The sequence below is a fragment of the Callorhinus ursinus genome, unplaced genomic scaffold (assembly GCF_003265705.2).
Source record: "Callorhinus ursinus isolate GAN/ISIS: 27379988/994484 unplaced genomic scaffold, GSC_fseal_2.0 scaffold15, whole genome shotgun sequence".
NCBI classification, from domain to species: domain Eukaryota; kingdom Metazoa; phylum Chordata; class Mammalia; order Carnivora; family Otariidae; genus Callorhinus; species Callorhinus ursinus.
The window spans coordinates 3,064,620-3,085,352 of NW_027397077.1; the positions used below are offsets into that span (position 1 = coordinate 3,064,620).

The window sequence follows — 20,733 nt, forward strand, 5'->3', positions numbered from 1 at the left end:
CTCTCTCTCTGGGTTGTAGTCCACCTTGAAGGACAAGTGCTGTGTCATTTTTTTTTTTAAAGATTTTATTTATTTATTTGACAGAGAGAGACACAGCGAGAGAGGGAACACAAGCAGGGGGAGTGGGAGAGGGAGAAGCAGGCTTCTGGCCAAGCAGGGAGCCCGATGCAGGGCTCGATCCCAGGACCCTGGGATCATGACCTGAGCCGAAGGCAGACGCTTAACAACTGAGCCACCCAGGCGCCCCCACTGTGTCATTTTCAACCCTGTATCCCTTCCTTGATCTAGAACCCTGCTGGATAACACTCAAAGAGCGCTTACAAACCTGCCAGGCACCGTGTACCTCATTTCTTCCTTAAAACACCCCTATGAGGGTGGGCCTATCCTCTCTATTTTAAGATGAGGAACCGAGTCACACAAAGGTTAGGTGCCTTGCCCACAGTCACTTGGTAAGTAGGGGAACCGGGATTCAAATCCCCGCGGGCAGACCCTACACTTTATGTGAAGCCGTGATACCACCAAACAGCATTAAACACAGTTAACCGCTCTTTACTTACCTGGCAACTAAAGCCAGACCCTTTCTGACACTGGTTAAAGCCTGTTTAACAATTTGATGAGTTGCAGAAATGAACTCAGCTCTTATTCCAGGAGATGCAATACATTGGCAGCACTCACCATAGGGGAGATGAGAAACAAATCCCTCGGTCTCCTAAACTCAAACCCACACCATCTCCGGATGCTTGCGTGGCTGTTTTCAACATTGTAATGATGCAATTGTGACAGCAGAATCATAAAAATGTGTCAGCGGACACACACACACACACACACACACACACACACACACACACACACAGACTGACACCTGCTACAGGGTTATTGTAAATCAAAAGGCGTCTTAGTCTGGTTATGCTGGGGCTGCAGCTTCTGTAAAAACCCAGAAAGTATTCCCGAGGCAGCACCAGCTGGGCAACCCCTGGGGCGGGTCCCACACTGTCGATTTCTAGATGTTTATCAGCTCTACTTAAATAAACGTCATGTTTCCACTTAACCATGTCTGCCTGGCCCCACCTACTTCCCATAAGTAAATACTAACCAAACCAAGGCTGAGAATCAGTCCTCGGGACAGAACTCATCCTGAGCCCATGTGACGGGTTCAAGACCACTAGTCACACACTTGCTCCTTCGCACACTCCAGTTTACAGATGGGCCCCAGGAACAGCCACTCTGAACTCATCTCGTACCATTGATTTCAAGATCCACACCGGTCCCCACGGAGCAAAGTTCAAGGAGGCACTCACCCTCAGGGGCTGACCTTGTACTCACACGACCCTGAGGGTGAGCACCTCCAGAAGAGCAAGCGCCTCAGAGGGGGTGCCTCCTTCAGTGTTGCATGCTGGGCACTTTGCCCGAGTCCTGGCCCTGACTCACCTTTTCTGGGTTCATGGCATCTCAGTAAATGTGTGTAGAGTGACGTGCAACCACATTCTCATAACCCACCTGGGGTTCAGAATGGTCCAGAGCACAGGCTCTGGGTTCTGAGCTTGCTCTGCTCCTGACAAGCTATGTGACGTTGGGCTAGTTCTAAAAGCTCTCTGAACCTCCTGGTTTTTCACCAGCAATTGAGGATAATTCCTGCCTCCTGCCTCCCCTATAGGGTTGTAATAAGGATTAGCTGAAGCTAAGTGGCATGCTAGGTCAGGGCTTGGCATGGAGCGTGTGTGCATGGTGTGGGGCACTCGGCCAGTTAAACAGGGTTCATTGTCATTATCGATGACGGTGCTGGTGCCATTCTGATTCACACTGAGGGTCAAGACATGTGATCTAGAAAGTAACCTTCTGGGGAATGCCTGGGTGGCTCAGTCAGTCAGTTAAGCGTCCAACACTTGATTTTGGCTCAGGGCATGATCTCAGGGTGGTGAGATGGAGCCCCGCATCAGGCTCTGTGCTGGGCGTGGAACCTGCTTAAGATTCTCTCTCTTTCCCTCTGTGCACCACCTACCCCCTCTGCTCATGCTCTCTCTCTCTCTCTCAAAAAAAAAAAAAAAAAAGAAAAGAAAAGAAAGAAAGAAAGTAACCTTCCAACACCTTTGTTAAAAACAACAGCCTGAATGCAAGTTCCCATTTGCTTCTTACTGTGTTGAAATGGAGCGGCATGCCAGGCCTTCACCAATAAGCCTGTCTTACTCTCTGGCAACGCACTTCCTGAAAGTCTTAAGAGAGTCCAGAGTCCAAGTGTTCCCGAAGCCACAGATGAGGAATAGGAGGGGAACCTCACGCCGAGCCAACTACCCAGGAAGGAAAGAAGGAGCTGGAGGAGGAGGGGAAAGGAAAGTGGGGTTCACTTACTGCTTTCATTTTGTGGATGTTGGACCAAAACTTGAAATTGCAGCCGGAGGATCCCTGGATTTTGGGCATCTTGGTCACAGCCCTGCAGAGAGAGGTTGAAGTTCCCAGCCATGTTCCCGGGCTGCTTGTCCTGCAGCCTGAACACCTCGGGGTTGGTGGTGGAGCCTGGGATGTAGTACTCAACCCGCTCCTCCTTCTTCTCGCAGTTGGACACATTGAAGTGAAGGAAGGAGACGCTCGCCCGCAGGTGCGCAGGAATGACAAACTGCCACGTCATGAGCTCGTCCTCCGGGAAGCCATCTGGGTAGTTGGCAGACATTAGAGTTGCCGAGCCTTCACCCTCAAACACAGATTCGATGATGCACAGTCCTGTCGGTAGTAGGACCCGAATGAGAAAGAAGAAGAGGTGATTAGACCCTGCCCCTGCTGTCCATGGCTGAGAGGCAGCAGGCTTAGAGAGGAACCTGAGAGCAATGCTCAGGTCCTGAGCTCTGGGTGTGGTCTTACCCCCGATAAGGATACATCAGTGGTGGGTGGACTAAATGTTGAATGACCCACCCAGCAGGGGGAAAACAGAGCCCTAATTTGTAGTGTCTGCCCATTTCCTTGCTGTAAATACACCCAACATGGCTGATTTCAAGCCACCAACATGATATGAATGTGGAGTTTGGAGCAGATGGGCAGTAGTCCCCGGTTGTATGGCATTTCCCACTACAGAGGTACTACCGACATCAATAACCTCAAGAGCACAGATAACAGTAAATGTAGCGAAATAATTAGGGAGTGATGAGTTTTGAAGTGTCTATTACCTTTGTTTCTAAATGAATTTATCTTAACTGTAAGTTTACATCATTTGATTTCTATGAATGTTTAGCGGCAGCCCACAAAATTCTGGAACATTCAACCATCAGCTGTCATGAACGGGTGTGAACCAGCTTCGGCACACCAAGGATACAATTACTAGAAATGTGAAAGGGCTAGAAGACGGGACAAAGTCGTCAGCAACGGGGTAATCAAGGGAGGTCTGTAGAGCCAACGCCGATTCGTGTTCTGAAAACAAACCTCACGGGCACAGAGGACCGAGGAAAGAGAGTGGCCACACAGTTCATTTAATAGAGAAGGGTGGGTTCACACCAGAAGATCCGCACCACCTCCGGAAGAGTGGGATCTTCCTTCGAGGTATTCAGGTTGAATCATACAATAGTGTGGACATCTGCCCATTTCTGACCTAGAGCAGGGGGTGGGGTTTGTAGGTTTCAGCCTCGGCCAATAGTGGGGATGGAGGGGCGTGCTCACGTTTTATAGAAGATCGGTTTGCGATGCTGAAGCCGGAGACGTTTCGGTTGTGGAACCAGGGCAAGTGTAATGCCATTTTCACCCCTTCTTGCATTTTGATGCGGGACACAGTGCCGTTGCTGCAGAAGGTCCCAATCTTGACCGCGGTGGCATCAATGCGGCCGCTGATGGAGTGGGTGACTCCGTCCGGACAGCTCTCCCCTGGCCCGATCTGCCTCAGGCGAGGGATGGCGAACTGCAGCTCTAGACCAATGCTCTTGTGAGCTTTGACGTCCCAGATGAAGGTTCTGTTGAGGGTGGGCAGCGCCGATGTGGAGGGCTGAAGCTGGACCTCCCCAAACGGACAGGGGCCTGACATGCAGTCTGAAACACAGTCACAAAAGCAAGCTTGGTCACAAATGCCACCAGGCCACTCGGGGCCTCTCCTGACCCCTGGAGGAGATGCTGCCCCCACCCGAGGCATGATCTCCTGGCAGTGTGGGTGTTTAAGGGGAACTGGGGGGCTAGGGGGAGCCCCCTTGGCCCAGAGAGCCTGAAGGGTCCAACTGCACCTCCTCCCCTCCCAGGCTGGGTAGCAGCCCACAGCCAATCATTGCTCCCCAAGGCAGGGGTGAACAAGTCTGACCTCCTTGTTTCAAGGGACACAACCTGGTGATGCCGCTCATTTGTCCGCATCGGCCTGTGGCTACACTTCAGCTAAGACCACACCTTCTCTTACTTCCTCCCTTGGCTCTATTTTTTCATGGCTTCCTCGTTCCAAGGGCACCCTCTGGACAAACGACTAAAAAATCCCCATGTCAGGCTCTGCTTCCAGGGAACCAGACGCAAGACACCTCCTAACTACTGTGTTTTCCAGACTGGAGTAAGCCAGATGGATGCCCTTTGCAGTGGAACCCAGGTTGTAGGATACCCCACGTTCCCCCCCACCCCGGGGTCTGAGACAGTCACGGTTTCACAATTGCGAAGGCACGGTGCCCAGCTCCGCCTTTCAAGACTGGTTTTTCCATCAACGTACCCATCAACATACCTAGTACTCTGAACTTACAACCCCCTTCATGGCTGGAACCCGGAGGCAGTTATCGTTCTGCCTCGGGGCTGTAATGTTGCTGTTTTATGACCAGTGCAGTTAAAAAAAAATTTTTTTTTTAAAGACAAACAGCTAATGACATCCTTTGATGTGTTTTGTTTCCTAAGCCTTTTAAAACAAAGCACAAAACGTTGCTCTCAAGGAGGAAATGAGCCTGTGGAAGAAGTGATAGAAGGCAGACAGAACAGGGACACTTTGTTGTATACAGGCAGGGAATCTGAATGTGCAGTGCCTTCTGGCCACTGGATAGGAAATCTTCTCACCCCTAGTGCTGCTCCAGTGGGGGGTCTGGAAGGACCACCAACGCAAAGTGGGATCATGGGAGAATTTTGGAGCTGGCTGGGACCTCCAAGGTCATTCCCACCCGAGCTCTCAATTTTGCAAGGCGGTCCTGGAGTCTGGGTGACAAGTGTGTTTGCAGTGCCTGCAATCCCAGGACGAAAGCCCAGGCTGTGTTTGGTCCATCAGAGTTCTTGCCAACACGTCGTGCTGATTAATCCATGAAATGGGGTCAGATGATAAGGTGACAAAAGTGGTTAAAGTTAGAGTTTGTGGGTGGGTAAAGATAGGACCTATTTGTAGGAGCTCACAAAAACTTCATTATATCAAGCCACCTCTGGGGTGCCTGGGTGGCTCAGTCGGTTAAGCGTCTGCCTTTGGCTCAGGTCATGATCCCGGGGTCCGGGGATCGAGTCCCGCATCGGGCTCCCTGCTCAGCTGGGGAGTCTGCTTCTCCCTCTCTCAGTATTCCTCTCCCTGCTTATGCTCTCTCTCTCTCAAATGAATAAAATCTTAAAAAAAAAAAAAAAGCCACCCCTGCCAGGGCTTTCTAGCCACACCTCCAATGTGCCCAGGGCCATATGGTTTAGCTCTTGCTGGGCTCCCGTGGGATCTCTTAACCCTCTTTAGACAGTGGGGTTTGTTTTTTTTTTTTAATGTTCTGGTACATTTTGATATTAGGGTTGTAAGAGCCTTATTATATGAACTATGTAAATCCACCTCCTTTGGTGCTCTAGAACAGGGGTCAGCAAATCACAGCGAATGGGCCCAGTCCAGCCCAATCCCTGCCACCAAGCATAAACATGTGGGACATCACTGCCCAGATGTTTCCCTACTATCTGTGGCTGATTTCATCCTGTAACAGCAGATCAGTGGTTGGGAGAGAGACAATCTGAGATATTTACTACCCAGACTTTCACGGAAAAGGTTTCCCAACCCTCCTCTGGAATGGTTTAAATATAAGAACTTCTCTTCTCCGTGAAGTTTTATAGGATCCTCTATGAAACCATGTCTAATTAACCCAAACCCTGCTTGCCTCCATCTTGGACATGGTTTCCAATCGCCTCCTTGGTTATTTATTCAGGTCTCCTAACTTTCTAGGAGTCAATCTGGCTCATTACATTTTCCCTGAAAATTATTCCTTTTATTCAGATTTTCACACTTATTATCATAATATTGTACATAGTCTATTTTAGAAATTGCCTCTGTAAGGGGCGCCTGGGTGGCTCAGTTGTTAAGCGTCTGTCTGCCTTCGGCTCAGGTCATGGTCCCAGGGTCCTGGGATCGAGCCCCACATCGGGCTCCCTGCTCTGCGGGAAGCCTGCTTCTCCCTCGCCCACTCCCCCTGCTTGTGTTCCCGCTCTCGCTGTGTCTCTCTCTGTCAAATAAATAAAGTCTTTAAAAAAAAAAAGGAAATTGCCTCTGTAAATGTCATTCAATCAACATTTATCCTTTCAATGCTGTATATCTGTATGTTCTCTTTCTTTTTTTCCAGGGGACTAGTCAGAGATTTGTCTATTTAATTTGTCTTTATAGAGAACCATGCCTTAGCTTTAGTTATCAGATGTAGTTTTAAAGCTGCTGATAAGTACTTTAATTTCTCTCTTTTTTAAAAGATTTTATTTATTTATTTATTTATTTGAGAGACAGTGAGAGCGAAAGAGAGAGAGAGAACACAAGCAGGGGGAGTGGCAGAGGGAGAAGCAGGCTTCCCGCAGAGCAGGGAGCCCGATGCGGGACTTGATCCCAGGACCCTGGGATCATGACCTGAGCCAAAGGCAGACACTTAACCAAATAAGCCACCCAGGCACCCTCCTTTTGTTTTTCTGAACTTCTTCCTAAGGTTCATTTTACTCCCTTTTCTTGCTTATCTATTGCCCAATTCATTTATTTTCAATGAAAGGCAAAAGAATTTTCTGGGTATGGCTTTGATTGGATCCCAGATCGTGTTCTCCTCGTTGTTACTATATCCAGGCTACTAGTTGGCATGCCCACCTAAAAGCAATTGGGATATTCTACGTTTAATTCTTTCTGCCTGGTGATTATATCTTATGTCAATCTCCTATCCCAAATTCAAAATTATGAGGAATAACACTAATCCCAAATAACCATAGTTTGTTACCTTGTGTGTCAAACATTAGTCCATTAGTTTATATCACCCTCAAGAGAGCCCTGTTGGTTGGTACAATGACTCTTATTGTACAGAAGAAAAAAACCAAGTCGCAAAGCAGTTAAGTGACTCAGTTAAAGCCACATGATGAGCTTACATGATCAGGAGCCTGGAGCTTGAAGCCAGACCCAGCTCCCTCAGCCTCAAAGCTGCTGTTTTCACCACTATACCTCCTGGACCCACTTCCCCACCTTTATGTCGTCAACCATCCAATTTCCTTCCTTCCAAGCATTTTTTTAAGTAATCTCTATACCCAATGTGAGACTCGACCCTACAACCCCGAGGTCAAGAGCCGTGCACTCCACCGACTGAGCCACCTAGGTGTTCCTCCAATTTCTTTGTCTTCCGACTCCCTTGCTTTTTGCTCCTCATCAGCAACATTTTAGCTTAAAATTTAATTAGCTTAAATTTGAATTAAATGAGCTTTCAAGTTTTAATTTAAAAACTTTAAACTTCAGTTTAAAAACTTAGCACATCAGCTGGAGCATCCCAGACCTGAAGGAAGATCCATAGCTCCGTCAAGAAACAGTGTGGCACAGTGGTTGGCAGGCAATGCCTGGAGGCAGAGCACCTGGGTTTTTGTCCTGCTGCTACTTATTAGCTATGCTATCTTAGGCAAGTCACCGTCTTTGCGAGTTTCTCATAGGGCTGTTTTGGAGAGTCAACAACGTAACCTGTGTAAAGCGTTGACAACCACGAACAGCCACATCACAGCTAAACAGAGTGTGGGGTTTCGGCGTTAGAGGCTGGTTTAGCACCAGAAAGAGAAGCAGGGAGGCCAAACATTCGTGAGCGTGTACTTACCAATATTCTTCTGGATCTCAACGACAAAGTGATTCTCTGGGTTGTGGCAGCTGAAGGAAAAGACTTCTTTTTCTCCAGGTTTGATGGTCAACGAGGTTTTATATCTTTTAGAACTGATGATGTAACAGGGCTTCACTGGCAGAGGTGGGGTCCCAGGCTTTATGAAAACCGTGATGCCACTTCCATGTGGCAGGGCAATCTCAGAAGCTTCTGGAGGAAGGAGGAAAAACAGAGTGAGCAAGATGATTTATTTAGGTCTCCAAACTTGCTGCCGTCCCCTCTGCTGGGCCAGGAACGATGCCCTCTTTGACACCTTTGTTCTGTCCCTCCTTGGTCTGGGGGGGGGCAGGGGGTGTGAAGTTAACATGACAGTGTTGTTCTTACCAATGGGAAAGAAGCAGCCTATTGCTGATGGGTGCTGACAAGTGTTGCGTCGGTTGTATTAATTTTTCTAAAACTTAAAACCACTAGACCACAGCCTAGATGCTTTGAGCAGTATGTGTTTGTACCCCACCTGTGCAGCATTAAATAGCAATCAGAGAAACTGCCACACCTTTTCAATATGACTGTAGACAAAAGTCCACATACAGAAACCGTCTCTCTCTACAGGGACGTATTTGTTTGCAAAGAGCTGCTGTCTTTTCCCCTGAGCACTTCACATGCCCAGTATATACATATATACAATAGTGGAGGCTGGGGAAAAAAAATTTTTTTAAAGATATTATTTATTTGAGAGAGAGAGAGAGAGAGTGCGTGCACGAGCAGGGGGGAAGGGTAGAGGGAGAGGGAGAAGCAGACTCCCCGCTGAGCAGGGAGCCCCACGCGGGGCTGGATCCCAGGACCCTGGGATCACGACCTGAGCCGAAGGCAGACGCTTAACTGATTGGGCCACCCAGGCGCCCCTAACAATTTATTTTTTAAAATCAACTTTATTGAGATAATTTACATACATTAAAAAGGACCCACTCCTTTTAAGATATACACATGACTACCACAACAGTCAAGATATAAGAAATTTTCATCACCCCTAAATGTTCCTTTAATGTCCCTTTACAGTCAACCTCGGCTTCTGGTCCCAGAAAACTATCCGTTGCCTGATCCAGAACTTCATATAGACAGAATCCTACAGCATATTCTCTTTTGTACCTGGTTTCTTTGCTCAGCATGTTTGTGAGTTTAATCCATGTTCCTTCAGGGATTAGTAATGCGTTTCTTTTTACTGCTAAGTAGTATTCCATTGTCTGTATAAACTCCGCTTTATTTATCCACGCACCTGTTGAGTGACATCTGAGTGCCTTCTAGTTTTTGACCAGCCATGTGCTTTAATTTTATCAAAACTGCTAGCTGGCATGAAAGTTCTGTGCATTCCCGCACCCCCGCCACAGGAAGGTATGGGCGCACCTGCGTTCCCCGGGCCAGCAGCTGTGTGTGATCATATGTTGGGATTTTTGTCAACCTCTTCTTGAACCTCTCTCTCCCCTTGTTCGCTCTGCTCTAGGCTGACCAGCCAGCAGCTCTTTATATAGTAGTGGAAATTGATCCGTCAGTCTGTGATAATGAACTGCAAATATTTTCTCCATTTTATCAGTGAGACCTTTACCCTCTTTGGGCCTCTGTTCCATCGTTTGTAAAATGAGGGGGTTGGGCTAGAATAATTCTACATTTCCTGCCAGCTCCCAGTCTATGATCAGTACCTGACTGAGGAAGAAGTGACTTTGCAACTATCAGCATTCCCAACTACCGCCCAGCAGTGACACACTGGGATACCCGCTTAGTTGCCTTCCCAATTTGGCTTTCAAGCTGGCTTAAGTTTGCATTTTTGGAGCAAAATGTCCTATCTCTCCAACTTCAGCTTGTACCCCTCTCTGCTTTGGTCACTATGCTCAGGCCTCCTTTGCCTTCCTTCTTGAACACACTAACCTCCTTCCCATCCCCAGGGCCTTTGCACATGCTGGTCCTGATTTCTAAAAACGCTCTTTCTCTAGCAAGAGCTGAGTCCTTTTTGTCATTCCAGTCTCAGCTCAAAGGTCATCTCCTCAGAGCAGCCTTCCCTGAGCAGCCCCCTAAAGTGCTCCCCTCACTTCCCACCCCCAGTCTTCCTGCTTTGTGTCCCTCCCTGCTCTAGTCCTTGCCTGAGCGCATCGTCTTCCTTGTTCATTTGTTCTTGCTGCCCATGATCAGAATTCCTACCGTAAGGCAGCAGGAAATTTGCTTGCCTTTTTCAGTGGTAGCCTCGGGATCTAGACAGTGCCTGGTGCCTGTGTGGAGGCAGAAGTCACAAGCCTCTCAGTGGCTCCAGGAAAACTCTCCTCCCCATATTCTTGCCTCAGCTGCCTTTGGATATATCTCACTGACATACCACCACCCCCGGATTTCAGTTTGGGCTAATCAATCTTGGTGGGAACCAGGGGCTCCGAGCTTCTCAATTAACAGCTTCAGAGAGAGAAAACACTCTCCCAGGCAGAAGCTTATTTATTCCAGTGCTTCATCTTCAAGCAGTGTAGCCATTTAAAAATCTTCAGAGAGAGAGAGAGCTGGAGGCCCGGGGGTTCTTGAAGACAACAGATTAAAAAAGAATCTAGCTGCGTGTTCAGAAACCCAGTTGTCAGACTGCTAGCCAAGCAGTCTATGTCAACCTTATGTTCTCTTTCTGCAATCGTCAAAATGTCTTACTGTGCTATAAAATTCTTGGAACACCCAGTCTCGGAAAGTGTGGCACGCTCCCTCGTGGCCTCCAACCCTGGGGCTCCAGTGGGGCTAATTCACGGTCAAGGGAAGCTGCATCCAGTCTCAGGGCTGCAGCCCGGCTAGCTAGGTTATCAGTTTCTTCCCCATTCTTACTGCTCCTCTGTGTTTACACCCATTGGCCACAGCGTTTTTTTAAAAATTCCTGACTCAGGGGGCACTTGGGTGGGTTCAGTCAATTAAGCGTCGGACTCTTGATTTCAGCTCAGGTCATGATCTCAGTCTTGAGATGGAGCCCACATCAGGCTCCAAGTGAGCGGGGATTTTGCTTGGGATTCTCTCTCCCTCTCCCTCTGCCCCTTCCCCCCATCCTCCCCCATGTGCATAAATGGCTCTCTCAAAATAAAAAAATAAAATAAATTAAAAAATTCCTGACTCTACAATGATGATTATTGTTATTTTATTTTTTAAGATTTTATTTATTTATTCATGAGAGAGAGAGAGAGAGAGAGAGAGAGAGAGAGAGAGAGGCAGAGGGAGAAGCAGGCTCCCCGCCGAGTAGGGAGCCCGATGCGGGACTCGATCCCAGGACCCTGGGATCATGACCTGAGCTGAAGGCAGCCGCTTAACCATCTGAGCCACTCAGGCGCCCCGATTATTGTTATTTTAATTAAGTGTTAGACCCTAAGCAGATCAGTGGTTGCCTGTGGGGGAGGTGGGGGCAGGGGATGGGGGGGGGGGGGGGGGGGGGGGGTGGAGGAGCCTTTGTAGGACCAGGGAACCTTCCGTATCTTGACCGTGGAGGTGATTACACATTGTACACAGATGCCACAATTTATCAAACTGTACACTTAAAATTGGTGAAGTTGATTAAATGTAAGTTATGCCTTAATAAACAAAAAAGAGGGAAGGACTCGTGTTAGGAAGATTGTGTTTCTACACAAAGTAGGCACTTAATAAATGAAACAGGAGTTGTCACGACCATAGTTAAAATATGGCTTAATATTTGGGGTGGGCCTTGTTTCTCTCATGGTGTGTGTAATATTTTCAGATATCTTTAAATTAGATTTCGGGAACAAGGCTGATCTCACCACGATGCCTCCGCTCAGCTTTCCCTCCTGCTTGCAGGCAGGTCGGTACCCCCCAAACAATCTATTCTATTCTTGATGACAGTCAAAGAAAAAATGGATGATCTTTTTTAGAATATTTTTTTCTTTTAGAATTTTTGAAATCGTGTATTCATTTCATAAACACTGTCAGGGTTCATAATGTGTTCTAGGGGACCATACCTGGTGCAAATGATTTAATGACAAAAATCGCTGGGGTCCCAGCCCCCAGGGAGTTAATAGTCCAGACGAGGGGTTTCTTCTTGTTTTTTCATTTTTTAAAGATTTATTTATTTATTTACTTGAGAGAGAGACAGAGAGAGAGAGCAGGGGGAGGGGCAGAGGGACAGAGAGAGAATCTCAAGCAGATTCCCCGCCGAGGGCGGAGTCCGAAGAGGGGCTTGATCCCAGGACCCTGAGATCATGACCTGAGCCAAAACCAAGAGTCAGATGTTCAACTGACTGAGCAACCCAGGTGCCCCCAGGCAAGGAGTTTCTAAATGGTCTCTGGAGGGCTTCCGGAATGATGAGGTCCCAAGGTCCAGGATGCCCACCATGAGATCTGGGAATCTGTATTGGAAACACTTTGTTTCGTCTCTGGTGGGAGGTAGGGATTCACTTTTACTATTTTCTCCTATATGGAAAGTCAACTGTCCCAACTCTGGTGATTGAACATACCAATCCTTCCTTCACGCATCGCTAATGCTACCTGTTATTTATATTTTTTATTTTGGGTCAAAATAACCCAGATTTTCATTCTAACTCATTTTGCAAACCAAGAAAATGAATGTTTGAAAGGGAGCGATGGCTCACTTCAGGTGAGCATACTTTTATCATCTCACCATGTTCCGTTGTTCCGCTCCCAGGTAGCCAACCCAGGACGTTCCACTGCCCAGCCACACAGTTCACAGGTCTCCTTCGGTACCCGGCACCAGAGAATCCCCACCCAGCTTCCCAGCTCATTGTCCAGAGGAGACACATGCGCAGTAAAGCCCAAGCCCACCCACCTTTGCAGCAGGAGGGGATGATTTACATGATGGGCTGTTTCCTGGGGTCACAGCCAAGGACACATCACCCACAGGACTGCCCCCCTCATCCTCAATGATGTATATACTAGCAGAGCGGGTGGATGGGGGGTGAGAGGCTAATGACCCAACCATGGACATGCTTGATTTCTGGACTCCCCTTCCCCACCTCCCCCCAGCTCTAGCACTCAGTAGCAGAGAGACCCTCATTGCTTGAGTAAAATAACTTGTAACTCATCGCAGATGTTCTGAGGTTGAGAACGAACATGTTGCTTGCACATCTCCCTCTTGTACACTCACCATCATTAATCATACCTTGAAACTGGAAATCCCAACACTGGAATAAATCTCAGTTGCCCACCACAGCCACCCCCAACCGAGTCAGCGCAGGTGAGGGCTTGACAAATGCACTGTAATTTAAAGAAAGTGGTTGGGTGTTTTCTCCTTTAGCATCTCTTGCTTTTGCCTCCCCAGGAACTTGGTATTTCTCTGGTGTCGTATTTTGGAAGATCCGTTACCCGGGTTCCCAGAAACTCAGACAAAGCTCCAGATTCTGGTGTGATTTTGAGGTCTTCCAGGTGGAAAGAAATCCAAGCCAAGCCTTGTGGAAGCAGCGCGTGGGCTCCCAGGCTCTGAGTGTTCGGGCAGGCTCCCAGGCACCAAGCTGGTGCTCATGAATCACACCTCTCTTCTTCATTCTCCTGCCTTCCGACCTCTCCTTATTAGGACAACTTTGCTAGTTTCTGCCTCACCAGTGGCGGGAATTTCCAATTGTTTTAATCACCATTCATTATTCACCATTCATTAATCACCATAGCACAGGATATTATACAAATAGCCCTGTTATTTCTTCTCCCTGCCATCCTATTTCTTTGCAAGGGAAGCACATGCAAGGAAAAGAAACTCAAAGAAGGGGATTCCACCAGATACACATTTGCTCTCAGATTTGCCAAGTACAGTTTAAAAGACCGACACACAGGATTTAAACATTTTTAGATGGGTCAGAACTAGCTGCCTCAATTCTGGGTGTGGTTCCCCGGGGGGCTTGGCTTCCAGGCACTCTCTGTCCACCAAAAATGGACCAAACAGTTCCCAGCAGGGCCTGGGCCCAGCCTGGGCACCCGGAGACACCTATTAAGACGGATGATGCCCTGCAGGAGAGCCCAGGATGTCGAGGGAGACAGAACGCAGAAGCCGAGTGGTATAATCGTGAATCAGCATGGCTGATCAGTCACTGCCTGGGTGGGAGTCAGATTCCAAAGCACATCTTTAAGGGGAAGAGTCCTTCTCGCCAAAACAGGCCCGTCCTCTCTTAGGAAGATGTCTCACTGCACATCAACATCCCTCTCTCAAGTCTACTGGCTACAGTAGTTTTGTTTGCTCATCCGTGGAGTGGATCCCTGCTTCTCAGGTTGAGCACCAGACAAAGCAGTGATTCAATTTTAGGTGCCAGGTTTGCAAAATACATTTTGTTAAATTGTGGGTGATCCCTCAGAGCATGGCATGCTCAGACCATGAGAGCCTGAGGAAGTGACACAAGGGACGGCGCTTCACCTGTCCAAGTCACGTCCACCCTGGGGGGACACTCATGCCGCTTATACGATCTCCTCTGCTTTTAGTCTTTGCAGAGAGCAGTTGCTGAATTCATGTAAGCTCAGTATACATTTGCCGGTCTGCCCCACCAGACCCCACCTGAGAGTCAGCAACTTGAAGGCACCAAGGAAAGTCAAGGTCCTCTGAAGGCACTGAGGGTCTGCTATTTACTGTCTAGGGGTGGTGGTCAAGGAAGGCTTCGCATAGGAGGCCTAACTTAAGATGGGTCTCGAAAAATAAATAGGAGTTTGCCAGCCAGGGCTAGTGAGATGGGTTTCAGGGTGGATAGGTGGAGGGAACAGCAAGTGTAAAGACACAGAGGTATGAAGAACATGGCTCCCTCGGAGCCACTCCATGGCGGTGTTTTGGCTGGAGGGCAAGGAACATGCAGTAGAAGAGGCGGGAGACAGAGGCAGGGGACGGGCTGGGAAGGGGTGTGGTCACGGCCCTGGAGTTGGCCCCCCTCCCCGGGGAACAAGCATAACTTAGCAGCTTTGCATAATGGTTAAGAGCTTAGATTCTAGAATCTGTTTGGGATCAAATTCTGGCTGGACCACTCACCAGCTACGTCTCCTTGGGCAAATTCCTTAGCTTCTCTGTGCCTCCCTTCCCTCGTCTGCAAACGGGGATAATACTGGCGTTGTTGTTGTAAGGACTGAAAGAGTTAACACCTATGAAGTTGCTTAGAATGGTGCCAGGTAGCGATCAAGGTTAGCTGTTAGTAGTGTTGATCGTGTAAAGCCCAGGGCTGGGCAGGGATGAGGGGGAGGCAGGTAAGGCTCCCCTGGGGCAAACTTGAAGGAGGCCTTTACTCTCAGGGTTGTGCAAGCTTGGAGGCCTCCTTAGCGCTTCCAAGGCTTCCCTGCCCTGGCCTGGCCCTATTCACTGCTTATCAAAGCCTTTCTATTTGTGTTGACTCATGGGACTCCAGCAACCCTTTGCGGCTCAGAGATGTGACCTCACTTCCCCACGTTTGCTGAGCACAGGAAGCAGAGGGGACATTCTGGTTTGACCCCAGCACCCCTGCTCTGGCCACTCTCCTAGGTCCCACACTAGGCTGCCCTCTAAAAAGTTGCCAAGGTCAAGTGAGCCAGCAGGAAGGGAGGAAGTGCCCCTGTTTTTAGGAGGTGCATGGAGTTCCTGATTTACACCTGGGCATCACCACCAACACAACCCATTCAGTGGGGTCTGCTGTGGGGATGGGGTGCCAGACTGTCGTACCACCGAATTCAGAGTCTTACTCATCTCATGGGCCTGGGGCAGTGAAGCCTGCAGGCAGAGGCGGGACACCTAGTTTAGACACCCTAAGCCCATCTGGCATCGACTTGGCCAGGTTTATTTACATCCTGGTGAACTGAAGGGAAAGTCTTACAATGGCAGGGAGTCGCCCATCTGCCTCCCTGGGAAGAATTAATTGCTCACATTCACACAAAACAGAACAAGACACAAGTTGCTGTTTCAGGAACTAATCCATCTCGCTTGGCTGAGAAGCCTCTGGAGTCTAGGCACTGGGCATGCCTCCATCATAATTACAATGAACACCAAATGAATGATCTGCCATGTGCAGTCTCCATTCTTGTATTCGGTAAAAGTATTTCTAAACACCACCACCACACCACAGAGTGGGTTCTAATATCAATGCCCATTTTGCAAACAAAGGAGCTGAGGCTGAGAGCTTAAGCGATCTGTCCAGGCGTATATGGTTAATAAGAGACAGGGCCAGGTCCTGTGTCCGAGCAGTCGGACCGCTGACCACTCCGCAGAGCTGGCCCTGCCCGAGGAATTCCACACTCAGCCACGAACTTCGTGATGAGAATGGTTTGTTCTCACCGCCGGTCCATCAGGACGGAATAAAGCATGTCCCAGATGCTGGCTCTCCAGGGATCTCCGGGATGTCAACAGGCAAAGAAAGATGTTTGTTTAAAATGGCTAAATAGGCACTCTGCAGTAACCGAAATCATTTGTCATGTCAAAATAATTGGCAACCGTCGCCTGAATTTAAACTTAAGATTTAAAGTTCCCTGGAACTCGAAATGTTTGGGGTGTGGTTCCTTTTTTGTGCATCTTTCTGGACAGGTCCCAGCACAAGGATGCGAGGAAGGGAAATTGGCACGTTTAGGTGCTAACGGTTCTTCTGCTGCTTTGGGGGGGTCTGCCTGGGGCTTGTGGGATGGGAGGCACGTGGCCAAGCTGGGGGCAAAGGAAGAGCGGCCATGATTCTGGTAGAGAGCACCGGGAATAAAGGGCTAATGCCAGGTCTTTAGGGAAAGCACCTGCAGAAGTCCTGACCTGTGGGCTCACTTCCTGAGACCACTGTCAGTGAGACTCAAGAGGCAAAAATCAGACCTCAGTTGAGGAGAAGCTCCCAAATCCCCATCTACTGAACTTCCTTCTCGTTTAGTTGGAGTGGATGAATCTCAACCCAGGCCTCCAGTTTGGCGTGGCAGGGAATGAATGCTCCTGGGTAGAGACTCTGGCCCATTCTTCAGTGGTGTAGAAATCAAGCAGGACCTGATAAGGCACACCAACACTGCCCACCACCACCTTGTCTCCCTTTCCACGCCTCCGGCCTCCCTCCCCAGCCTGGCTGGGACAAAGCAGCCTGCTGCAGGACAAAGGGATGTGGAATGATGGCCGCCCACGAGGCAGCCCCATGAAGACGCTGGGGCAAGGGTGGTGGTCGGGGCCAGGCTGGGGGGGTGCTTCAGGCTACTGTGGGAAGTCTGGAGGAAGAGGTGGGTAACGGGACAGGTGGCCATTCTCCAGCTCCAAATAGCACGGGCACCTCCCAACTGAGGATGCTGGACCACGGGTAGCCACAAGAACTTGCCCACCATGCTCCCATTAGAGTTTATGGGTTCTCCAAAGGTAAGGGTCACACTTCAACCTCATGCGCTAAATGCTGCAGTGATCAGCTAGCCTACCTGGACATTGACAACAGTTAAAAATAAAAGGACTGGGGATGAATACGTGCCACTTCCCACCAGGGAAAGGGTGGAACTGAGACACAGGACCGCACCGGGGAGGTCAGGGCAGGGAAGAAGGCGGATTCCGGCCACAGGACGCAAGGTAATGATGAGCTGCTGTCCAGCAGATGCCAGTCTACAAAGAAGAACAAGGCTGGGCCCGCCTTCCTGAGTCACATCCTGGGATTTCAGGGTTCCAAGGAAGTCACGTTCCACCCCCTGGGTGAAAGAGACCCATAGTTCTCTTTAAAATAGTTTACCATTTCCATGGCTCTGAGAGCAATCCTAGAGGACATGGTAACCTAAAGTTCAAAGGGCAATGTTAAAAGCAACCCCACGGGTCTTCCTAGTCAATCCAACTTGCTGGAACAGTTTATCAAAACAGGGGACTGTTAGGTCCACCCATTCACTTCCTACTCTAAATCCCCAAACTCTTTAGGAAAGAAATTGATGCTCACTGATGCAAGTTGTTTATTTTCTAAAGAAACTGAATGATCCTCTGAAGGGGACACTAGCAAGCAACTGTCTGCAGGGCTTGTGTTTTGAATTATTTCTCTAAAGTGGTGATGCGTGTGCAAATCCAAACCTTTCTGCTGTATCCTTCCCTTTTATGATCAAAGAAAACACACCCTATTAGAAATGCAAGTTAGAGACCCACAACCAGGCTTCCAACTGTCAGGGCCAGAGTCTGGAGCAAATGGATACATTGTTGTATAAATCTCTGGGACTGTGGCCAACCCAAAATGCGGACTTTCACATTTCACTTCAGATCGAATCAAACTGCACCAGATGAAGGAATGATTTCAAAGAGGGCCACAGAGGGAGAAAAAGTTGCATCATAACGGACTGAACGTGGAAATTGCAGAATTAAACAACAACATAACTCAGCTGATGACCGCTGTGAATAATTCATGATATGCTAACATGCTATAAGGCCGGCTTAAATCACATTTACATTTTATGAAATGTTAAAAGGATTCATTTTGTCAGACCCTGAAGTGTGAGTTACCAGGACCGTGAAAGTCACTAAAGATCACAAGGATGGGTGGGGGAAGAATCAGAGGAGCAGATCGAAAAACCCCTCTGTATGTGTGCTCACATTTAGAAGCCGCTGGATCTCCAATTTCTTCAGTGTTTCAGCCCTAGAGCACTTTGTTCCAATGGCCCCCACCTTGCCAGTAGAGATTAGCTGTTCAGGTCCTTTGGATACAAAGTTGGCAGGGAGATGGTTGCATAAGAATCCATACACAAAAGACTATATGTTGTAGGATTCCATTTGTACCAAGTTCCAGAAGACAAAACCAATCTGTGCTTACATGTCAGAACAGTGATCCTCAGGGAGACAGGTATTAACTAGGAAGGGGTAAGAGGAACAACTCTGGGGTACTAGAAGGATATACACACATGCACACGTATATATGTGTAGGTATATACATATGGAAAATGTATCAAGCTGTATACTTAACATTTATATATTTTCTTGTATGCCTCAATAAAACAATTTTTAAAACTCAAAAAAAAAAGTTTACTTGAAACTTGCCCTGATGAGAGGCTCAACCCCCCTTCTCTGTCCTTCTGGGCATGCACCGAACCCATCCTGAGTCCCACTTTGTGCCTGCAGAGTGCTGGGCACAGGGTCTCATTCACAAACGATTCAAAAATCTCTGCCCTCCAGGTCCTAGACTCTTGCAGAGCCTCACACTTCTGGCTACAACCAACTGTGTTTGCCCAGACAAAATCCTGTTGGCCTCGGATTGAAGCCTGAGGGGTCTGAACCAGGCGTGCGGTGAGTTAGGCTTGTGGGACCCTGCCCGAGGGACCCTGTGGGGTGTGGCAAGGCTTCTTCTGAGGATAGGGTTAGAAGCAGATCCACTGGTAAGGACATTTACAAAGCAAGCCTTGGGATCAAAAGGCGCTTCACTGATTTTTTTTCTTGTGATAAAAAAGAAAAAAGAGAAGAGACTACTCATCCTTCCACTACCCACAAATAAACCCCACAAATATTTTTTTCCCATTTTAAAAATTGTGGTAAAGTATACATAACAGAAACTTTACCACAGTAACCATTTTTAAGTGTACAGTTCAGTGACATTAGGTATAATTACGTTATTCTGCTAACACTGCCATCATCCATCTCCAGAACTTTCCCATCTTCCCAAACTCTGTCCCCATTAAATACCAGCTCCCTGTTTCCCTCCCTCAGCCCCTGGCACCCACCATTCTGTCTCTATGTATGTGGCTCCTCTGGGGACCTCATACAAGGTATTCAGTATTTGTTCTTTCGTGTCTTGCTTATTTCATGGAGCATCACGTCGGTGTGCTTTACTTCTAAACCCGAGAATTGCTAACCACTGATTTGAACATCAACCAAAAAATTGAGCAAAATGGCACATAGTCTTCAATTCATACATACACACAATACTTGCTTTTGAGAAGGGGGAGAAATTTTTCTTTAAGCGAAAAATGATGTCAATAACTAGAAAACTCAAAAGATGGCAGAAGGGTATGAAAAAGAAGCAGGGGCATTTCTCTGCAAAGTGAGCAGCTGGTCAGAAAGTCACTCAGCCTGCTAGCCATCAGCGCTCAGTGACCTTGACCTTCTCGGTGCTGCAGACCCAATGATGGGCTACCATGACCAGCGTTCTAACAGGCCTGCATTCCTTGGCGATTAGGAACAATAGACAAGAAAACTCTCTTGTCTGAACATAAACCATGAATTGGTTAAACTAAAAATAAATTTAGTTTCAAATGGGTTTTTCCAGAAGGTTGTATGAGCCCATTTCTACCTTATTATTCACCATCCCTCAAAGCTAATGTTAAGAGATGGGGTCGGGAGGGCAATGGGGAAATGCTTCATTATTAAGACATCCACATTTGATTTAGTTCAGCCTGCAGCTTTGAAGAGCCGATCCTGGGGGAGCAGGGAGGGGCAGCAGGAGGGAAGGTTCTATTAAGGCCTGACCTGTGCTCGGGGCCACTCGAGTCTTGCCTCCACCACTCAGCCTGATGTGCGTAACACTCTCTGTCTCATGAGCCAAGTCTCTCCAGTCATCCCTGGGGCCATGCTTGGCTGCTCTGCTTGGGAAAAGCCATCTTACTTCTTTAAACTGTAGGGTTCTCATCTGTACTATTTGGCCCCAAACATTGACTACGCGGGACTTCTACAAGTGTTGCAGTGATACTATATGTGTAAAGTGCAAAGAACAAGGCTGTGCTGGTGGTAGGCCCTCCTCTAGAGATGGCCACCATCGCCTCCATCCCCCCCGAGAGGGGACAAAGCCCCTGAGCCTCTGAACCCTCTGGTGGGCAGAATTTCAAGATGGCCCCAAAGACATGTGCTGTGTGTGTTCTCTTCCCCTTGAGTGTGGGAAGGACT

General features: G+C 48.3%; 1 protein-coding gene across 5 annotated transcripts in view; it reads right to left on the minus strand.

Annotated features, from left to right (window-relative positions):
- Nucleotides 1–20,733, minus strand: part of CDCP1 (CUB domain containing protein 1) — a 58,725-nt gene that overhangs the window by 21,210 nt on the left and 16,782 nt on the right. For all 5 annotated transcript variants that reach the window (XM_025885763.2, XM_073901748.1, XM_073901749.1 and 2 more), the window contains exons 2-4: nucleotides 7,983–8,192; nucleotides 3,643–4,005; nucleotides 2,347–2,715 (exon numbers count right to left, since the gene is read on the minus strand). In XM_025885763.2, the coding sequence (XP_025741548.2) occupies nucleotides 2,347–2,715; nucleotides 3,643–4,005; nucleotides 7,983–8,192 (942 nt within the window). The remainder of the gene's footprint in view (nucleotides 1–2,346; nucleotides 2,716–3,642; nucleotides 4,006–7,982; nucleotides 8,193–20,733) is intronic.